Raw genomic sequence first — 9,239 nt, forward strand, 5'->3', positions numbered from 1 at the left:
CTCTGCCCCTTGGAATTCAGCCTTCTTTAGGATACTATTGAATTAGAAGTTCATTTCCTGTATATCTTGCATATGTTTATGTTGATAATATATTTTGCTGAATTAGTGAACAGATGAAGTAAATGGCCTGACCAATAGACCCCCGCATGATAGGAGATAAGAGCACCCTTGGGTCTCCTCCAGCATCTCACATGTGCTCATACACTGCTGCACACAAAATGTAATTTTTTTTTAAGTAAGGGAGGAACATTTTAAGTCAGTGATGAATATTTCTTTTCCTTCTTCAGTATATCAAATATTTAAAATGTTAGTAAAGTTTAGAATTGTTATATAAGGGAAAATCTGAAAGCAGGTTCGTAATCTCAGAACTCATTGCGGGTACTGAGACAGGAGAATTGTTATCAATTCTAGGTCAGCCTGGGCTACAGACTAGTAAGATTCTTTATTTTTGTTTTTTTTTAAAGACTCACCTTTGTAAGAATAGCTCTTTTTGCCTAGTAATTATTTACACACAAATACAATTTGGCCAAGGATCTCTTTATGTAGAAAAAAACTATTGGTGGCATTTGTGTCCCCACTAAGACCTCTGATAACAGGGTTTTGTTGTTGTTGTTTTGTTTTACTTTGATTAAAACTTTTTTTTCTCTTGGTGGTGGTGGTGCATGCCTTTAGTCCCATCACTTAGGAGGCAGATACAGGTGGATTTCTAAGAGTTTGAGGACATCCTGGTCTACAGAATGAGTTCCAGGACAGCCAGGACTACACAGAGAAACCCTGTCTCAAAAAAAAAAACAACCAAAGAAACAAACTGATTTTCATTTTTTTCAACTTAAGGCCCTCTCAAGGGACTTAGTGTCCCTGTTCATTGATCATGTGATAATTACAATAGCTGCCCTTCACTGCAGTGAGCTAGTCAAACCTTTTTAGTCTTCTTGTTTTGGCCTTTGTTACTCACTTCATGCAAATACTCATGAATAACAGGCGTTGGGCCAAAGGTAGATGAGATGATATTATATCTTCTTTTTTTGTACTGTGTTAAAACATATTGTTGTTTTTCTGTTTATTGTCAAATCCATTATCTCCAGTAGTTAATTGGTTTTTTGTTTTGTGTATTTGGTTAAACAGGAAAACTGTGGTATGTCTGTGTGCAATGGTAAGATCTATATCCTGGGTGGAAGACGGGAAAACGGAGAAGCCACAGACACTATTCTCTGTTACGATCCTGCAACAAGTATCATCACAGGGGTCGCTGCAATGCCCAGACCAGTGTCCTACCACGGCTGTGTGACTATTCATAGATACAATGAGAAATGCTTTAAGCTCTAAACCTGGGGTACCTCACACAAGAAGCCACGCAGTCCAAGAGGGAACTTTTAAAGTAAGAACACATCTCCTTTGTGCTGTATGGAAAAAGAAATAAAGAAATAGCCCTGATGCCGTTTTCCAAAAAATAACAATATTTCAAGCTGTAATAGGTTCTTTCCTGTAACGGGGGAGAGGCTGTTAAGATGATGGCAGTTAAAGCCAGGCATAGTAGTGCACACCTTTAATTCCAGCACCCAGAAGGCAAAGGCAGGTGGATTTCTTCGAGTTTGAGCCCAGCCTGATCTACATAACAAGTTCTAGGTCACCAGGGGCTACACAATAAGGCCTGTCTTCAAAAAAAAAAGTCATAATGATAATTTGGCCTATGAATATATTTTTGCATCTGTGAGAAACTGTGTGGGGTAGGGAATGGCATCCAGCTGTAAACTTCTTAGGGATTTGTGAACCATCTTTTAGAAATGTTTATTTCTTTTTTGTCTGTTATGTAGAGAAAAATTGTATGACTGAAGCTTCATTTAGGTTGAATTGCCTGATGTTAAGAATGTTTAGCATTCATTGTGATGGAAGAAGCGAGTTTTAAATACATCTGTCACTGACTTATCCCTACTGGTTAATTTCACTGAAGGTGTTTTTTTTTTTTTAAGCTGTAAAAATGTAGTGACAATTCAGCTACCATAAAACATCAAATTTAATGACTTTATAGACTATTCTCTGTTACTAAATACTTTTTTGAGCTTATGTAGGAGATATAAAAGGAGATTTAAACTATACCTTAGTCCCTAAGGAAAAAATTAAAATAGCTATCAGAGGAAAAAAAATGTGATCCAGTTTGGTTCTCAGGGTATTTAATGAATCATCTGTGAGTTCTTCACTGAAGTCCTTCCTTAAAGCTAGCATAGGAGTTGAATTCCTTTTCCAGAGCCAGGATGTGGGCACACCTGTCTCTGGGATCTGGACAGTGCATCAAACCAAATTGGGACTGAAGAGATGGCTCAGTGTTTAAGAACATTTACTGCTCTTGCAGAGAACCCTGGTTTGGTTCCTAGTATCCACATCAGATGGTTCACAAAGACCTGTAATTCTAGTTCCAGGGAACCCAGCTCCCTCTGGCCTCCCTGGGCACCTACAGGCATGTGGTGCACATAAATTCACACAGACACACGTATGTACATTAAAGAAATGAATCTTTAAAAAAGATAGGTTTGCTCCCTACGAGCCCAGAAGAGTTGACCTTCCTAGTTTGATGCTTTGTCGAGTCTCTTCCTTGACTTCTGAGCATCTACCAGTCCTAGGAATCTCTACACCAATTCCTTAATAGCCTAGAGCAGAGGCCACTCTTCAGTGGGGCCACTTGTTTGTAAGTTAGTGCCCAGCCACACTGGCCAACAGCAGTTCCGGTCTTCTGAGCGAGAGCTCTTATTTGAGAGCCATTGTATAAAATATTGATCAACGTTTTCAAATTTCTATTAAAAAGTTTTTCCTTTAGGTTTTTTACCTCCATTTTATAAAGGTTACCTGTTTTCAAAGGGAAATACAAAAGTTTTTTCTTAAAAATGTGAGTGGGTACAACAGGAACTATCATAACTAATTAGTGTAACTTCTGTGTGGACACATAACTACTTAAAATGCTGTGGCTCTCACACCACAATATACTCCTTGTCAGTGACTATAATAGTGTCATTAGAGTTCTGTTAACATTAAGGTAATCATCAAAAGCCTACCATTGACAAACTTGATTCCTCATCTTAGCATAATACAAACATTTCTTAGGAGTCAGTGCTTAATTGGAATCTAAATTCTGAGAAAAATGCTAGAAAGTACACTTAGACTTTCCAAGTCATAAATATTAAATGATTTAACTGGTAACTATACAAGCGTTCTGAAAACAATTATCTGTCAGTTGAGAGACTGTTGATGTACAATTGAGATATTTGTACTGTAATTTTATAGTAAATACCTGCATTATACTTTTGTGAGATAATAGAAACTTTTTAATTCATAAATTTTTAACAGTAAAGTGTGTGAACAAAAGTGTTTTGTAAATGCTTAAGATTCTACAAATGATAATTGTTATCCTCATGTATATTTGTAAGATTGTGTCCATTCATAAATACACCATATAAAAAACTTTCTCAAAGTAAATTTGTATTTTATTATTTTTGTCTATTGTAAAAGTATTATCTACTTGTAATTTGTAATGTTTATCTTTCATAATCCTTGTGTTTGTTGTAGTAAATTGGAAAAAATCCTGAGAAATCAGAATTTGTTTAAACAAATGAATTTTTCTTTATGTAATTTAAAAACCATGTAAATTGAGTAGTTGCAAGTTATGTTAAAAGTCACCTGAAAGTACCTCGAATCCTAGAAAATTAAATTTTTAAAGCTGCCCAACTGATATTTTAACTTTTTTTAATTACCTTTCTTATATTTTAATTTTCTTTAATTATCTTTCTTTACTAATTCTTGATAAAAAGTAGTAGTGGTAAGTCCTGGTTTAAGAAACATAACTTTAGGGTATAATTAGTATATTAAAAGGGACATGTCAACCATCTTGGTGACAGACTAATATTCTTTCTGTCCTCCCATAACTGGCAGTTTTTCTTTTGGTAGGTGATGGTTATGTGCACCTCTAGGTTACATGTATGTGTTTATATGTAGACAGTATGGATGTGTGCATACATCACAAACACTAATGGTTTTTGAAGTTTCATTATCAGAAATTGATAATAAGATTAAAAAATTAGTTGATCATATTTTCTTCAAGTGCAGAAGACTAAATTTGAATGCTTCTGGAGGACTCTGTTTTTGAGACAGGATCTCTGTTGCCTGTGCTAGCCTCAAGCTTTTGGCGGCGATTCTTTGGTTTTTGGGTGCTATAGGCACAAATGGAAGCCAGCACCTGTTTTCTAGAATAATCCTTTCATCTGAAAGTCCAGATCTGGCCATGGGGAGCTGTACACCTGTGTAACAGCAGGGTTACAGTCAGAAAGCAGACTTCTCCGGTCACAAGAGCCCATTGTGACCATCTCAGCTGGAGAGAACTTGAAGGTATGTTTTGTGAATCAACAGAAAATTACAGTTACTTGTTGTTGCTTCTTTAAGACAAGGTTTCTCTGTCTAACAGTCCTGACTATCCTGGAACTCCTCTGTAAACCAGGCTGGCCTCGAACCTCTCTCTCCCACATGCTGGCATTAAAGGCATGCACCACCACCACCACCGAGCTACACTTGGTTTTTGTATACATTTTTTCATGAACTTGAATCCTTTTCTAACTCTTCCCCATGTGTGTGACAAGGTGGTCTGAGTTCCGCCTCTTCCACTATGCTGTCCCCACTGACTTTACTAACAGATGAATTGGATTCCATAGCTGTTTTCATGGATGATTGGGACCCAGGTGTTTACTCCATTTGAATCCGGTTTAAAAATACGTAAATGCTCAGGGAGGATGTGAGCTTGTCACTGCTGCCTATTTGGGGTGCTGTCTCTTAAATAGAGTTGCTGACTCTAGACTAAAGTTCTTAGAGAAGCTTCACACATGACCATGGTTGACCATTCATTCTACTTAGGATGACAGTGCTTCGTGAATTGATAGATTCTCCTGGTTAGTATGAATTGTTTGTGTATCTGCTGTCAGACTCCCATCCAGAAACTCAGGAAAGACAAAGGTTGTTTTCTGCTTTTGTCCATGTCCAAACCAGGTGTGTGCTGCTTTTTCCTGACCTGACAATAGAGTTTAACAATCACTTTTGAGAGCCCATCTATGAAGAGAGGGAGTTATCTTCTGTGTTCCTTTAACATCTTGGGATAAATATGTGAAAAGGCTACGTACTCCAGACTTTATGTGGTACCAAGTGATAGGATGATGTCTGGAGGTTTCCTGTGGACTGCCTTGTTTCGTAGTCAGTCCGAGACACCACTAGTTAACAGGACTTGGCCTTGCTAGACTTCGTTTTGCCCAGCTGAGTACGGTGTCAGTGCCTATAATTCCAGCCCTAAGGAAGTGGGGCTCAAGGATCAGGAGAGTTCAAGGACAGCCATGGCTACATAGTCACTTTGAGGCCAGATTTAGCCACGTGAATCACTTCACCCATTTATTGTGTTGGGTAAGCAACAACTCACGATACTACATAACCGAGTGAAGCTGTCTGGCTGACCTGTAAGGCAGTAGGTTTGAGTCACTAAATATAGCCACACCTAATTCCAGGCATCAGACACCATTCCCAAGAGTGTAAACTAATGATACCAGAGTTGTTTTCAAAACATTGCAAACATTTTAAAGTGTTTGTGAGCAGTTTGGAGAGATGGTTCAGCAGTTAGGAGCACTGGTACTTCTCTTGGAAACAATCTGGGGTAGGGGTCCAAATACTTTTCATGGTGGCTCACGTGCCTGTAACTCAGTTCCTGGCATTGCAATACCTACGCAGGCACCAGGCACACATACGGTGCACATACATGTGCAAACACTCATAGTACAGGCAAAACATACACATCAAAATAAATGAAAGTATCATTAAGATATTATATATGAAACTTTTTACATGTGTGTAATTAATAATATTAATAAGATATTAAACTTACATAGGGCTAAAGGTGATCCTAAGTTTTTGAATAGTGAAGGCATAACTTTATCTATCGTTCCAAAGAAGTTTGTTTTCATTTTTGTGCCTTAAGCCTCCCCAGTGCCATTTCAGTCAGATAAAACGCATAAACTGCAGATTTGCCTCCTGTGCGGTTTATACACTTTTTTTCTGGCCTGGCTTTTATTTTTTATTTTTGTTTTGGAAACTGGGTTGGTTTTATCTTTTGAGTCAGGGTCGTATATAGCTCAGACTGGCCTAGAACTCTTGCTGTAGATGATCTTGAACTCCAGTTGTTCTTTCTGTATCTCCCAAATGCTTGGATGATCGCATGTGCCACCATACCTGGCTATTCTTGTTTGTGGGTTGGTTGATTTAATGTCACCCTGGCTAACCTGGAACTCAGGACATGGCCAGGCTGGCCTTGAGCAGTGGTAGTCCTCTGTCCATGTGTGCTAGGATTGTAGGCTTGGGCCATCATACCCACCTGACGGAAAATTCTTTGTGAATTTCAACTCTATAGTTGCTTGGCAGAAAGAGAACGTTAACTGAGGTTGTTGCTTGGTCTACATTAACTCTTGGTACCTAGGTGCTTTTAAAATTCTCAGATAAACCCTCATTAGGCTCTCGTACAGGTCAGTTGAAAGATCTAATAGTGAAAAAGCTGGGTAGTTATATCTGTTATATCCTTACATTAGTAATTAGTTCTGCTCTAGGCTTTTTCTTTTGACTTTCTTGAGAAAGCACTTCCTCTTCCTTATCACCCCCCTGAAGTGTGTAAGTTTCTAGAGCTAGCTGAGGTAAGGCTCAGAACTGAACAACTGTAATGTGTCTTACTGCAACTGCTACACACCCATTGCTCTCACTTTGAATCTTCACAATGAAAAAGAATGTTTTCTTTGTCCTTGTTCTCAGTTCAGTCGTAGTACAAAGTAATGCTTATGTGTTTGTTTAATGGCACTTCTTCCATGGTTGAAAGTTTTAAAAAGTTGTATCTAATGTCTTTTAAATATTACTTGACTATATGGTTGCATTAAATTTTGTTTACCAAAAATCTGATGAGTTTTAGTTTTGTTTTAATACACCCAAGTGATTGTGTAAAAAGGGACAAGGGTAAAATCAGATTTTTATATTTACCAGAATCGCCATAAAATAAGTCATGATATAAACAAGAAACTAAAATAGTGATTTGAAGAAGGGAAATGGTGGCCAACAATACTAAAGTTGATGTGTGTTGAGCACAGTGTCCAGTGTAGCAGTGTTGAGGAGGAACTGTTCAGATGAAACAGAGCTCGGGTTTAATAAAGATGTTACTACAGCTTACCTATGAATATGTGTGTGATATACATGTTAGTGAGTTTTGAATATCAGTGGTTGTCCCCAAATCATGTTCTGTTTGATTAGATTCGCCTTTTATGGGGAGAAAAGGAGAAAATGGTAGTTCGTGTGGGGAAACCAAGGACCACTGACAATAAAAACATCTCGTGCAGAACTGGGAGTCCAGCCAGGGAGTGAGTCAAGAACCCTTGCTCCTCCTAAGTGGAGGACAGCTTCAGAAATGTGGGTTAAAGCAGCCTTAGTAACTTGATACCAGGTGTCTCAGGACAACACTGTCTCTTAGAAGTTGGATAAATGGGAAAGATAGCTTCTGCTTTTTAATGTTGCTAAGTTAGTTTGCTCTTCTGTACATGTTTGTTAACTGTTCGGATGTGGTAAAAGAATCTTTCCCAGATTCTGTAAGTTGTAACAAAGGCAGTTGTTAAAAATAAAGTTTTGAATCTTTTTTTAAATGAAGCCAGATAGTTATGTATTCCTGCCTTGTAAGGGATTGAGTAGGTCAGTTCTCACAAGAACAGATTGATGTTTAACCCTCTCAGCTCTGTCTCTGACTTTCTGTGACCCTCAGCCCTCATGCAGTCTCCACCATGATGCCGTCTGGGCTGAAATCAAGACAGTGACACACACACAAGGGCTAATTGGTTGTCTTCAACCTTTATTAAAGCTGTGAGCAGAATCAGACTGACTCTGTATGAGCTACCCAGCCAATTAATAAATTACCTATCCAGTATCCAACAAGAGCTGAGTGTGGAGGTGCAGCTTTAATCCCAACACCCAGAGGCAGAGGCAGGCAGATTTCTATGTGTTCCGGGCAGAAAAATAAATAAAACTAGACCTATGGCATGACCCAGCTATACCACTCCTAAACATATACCCAAAGGACTCTACCCTGCCACAAATACACATCCATGTTCATTGCAGCTCTATACAAAAATCAGGGTTGGAAGGAGACATCAAAAATCGAACACATGGGGCTGGAGAGATGGCTCAGAAGTTAAGAGCATTGCCTGCTCTTCCAAAGGTCCTAAGTTCAATTCCCAGCAACCACATGGTGGTTCACAACCATCTGTAATGAAGGCTGGGTACCCTCTTCTGGCCTGCAGGCATACACACAGACAGAATATTATATACATAATAAATATTTTTAAAAAAAATCAAACACAGCATTGAACCCCAGATACTGTGATACTGACCTGCCGAGCAAGATGCGCCTGATGTGATAGTAGCATGACTATTCAGGAGTAATGGCTGCTACCTGGTTGGGTCTGAGGAACACCTTGATGGAGGGAATACACGTGTGGTGCTTTAATTCTGGTCAAAAGCTGGTGGTGCCAGGCATGGTAGTCCCAGCACTTGGGAGGCAGAGCCAGGCAGATCTCTGTGACTTCAAGGCCAGGCTGGTCTACATAGCTATTTCCAAACCAGCCAGAGCTATGTGATGAGACCCTATCTTTAAAAAAAGGTCTGCAGTGTTTGGGTGGAATGTTGTCTAGTCAAGCCTGTTAGATCTGTGCTTTCAATATTTCTGGATTTTGTTGGGAAGGCATATTAATTGGTGAGAGTATAGTATTGAAGTCACCCTTTGCTGTTGGTGACTGTGTGGGTTATTGTGTGACTTTACATTAAAAACACTTGGCTGAACACCATGGCACATACCTTTCATCGCAGCACTTGGTAGGCATGAAGACCTCTGAGTTCCAGGCCAGCCTTATTTACATAGTGAGTCCCAGGTCAGGGCTATTTACTGAGGCCTTTTCTCAAAAAAACGGGTTGTGATGAGGAGGAGATAAAAATGAGAACAGAAAAGTAGAAAGAAGTAAATGAGATCCAGGTTAGCAGTATAATAAAGAATGATTTTAGACTAGATCAAAAGACGTATCAGCCGGGCGGTGGTGGTGCACTAGCCTTTAATCCCAGCACTCGGGAGGCAGAGGCAGGCGGATCTCTGTGAGTTTGAGACCAGCCTGGTCTACAGAGCTAGTTCCAGGACAGGCTCC

General features: G+C 39.2%; 1 protein-coding gene across 3 annotated transcripts in view; it reads left to right on the forward strand.

The window, feature by feature from the left end:
• Klhl24 (kelch like family member 24) overlaps positions 1–3,711 on the forward strand; it is a 31,514-nt gene extending 27,803 nt beyond the window's left edge. For all 3 annotated transcript variants that reach the window (XM_005368931.2, XM_013354403.1, XM_026790170.1), the window contains one exon: positions 1,126–3,711. In XM_005368931.2, coding sequence (XP_005368988.1) covers positions 1,126–1,326 — 201 coding nt within the window. In that variant the 3' untranslated portion in view covers positions 1,327–3,711. The remainder of the gene's footprint in view (positions 1–1,125) is intronic.
• Positions 3,712–9,239: the final 5,528 nt, after the last annotated feature.

This window comes from Microtus ochrogaster, unplaced genomic scaffold (assembly GCF_000317375.1).
Source record: "Microtus ochrogaster isolate Prairie Vole_2 unplaced genomic scaffold, MicOch1.0 UNK43, whole genome shotgun sequence".
Taxonomy (NCBI): domain Eukaryota; kingdom Metazoa; phylum Chordata; class Mammalia; order Rodentia; family Cricetidae; genus Microtus; species Microtus ochrogaster.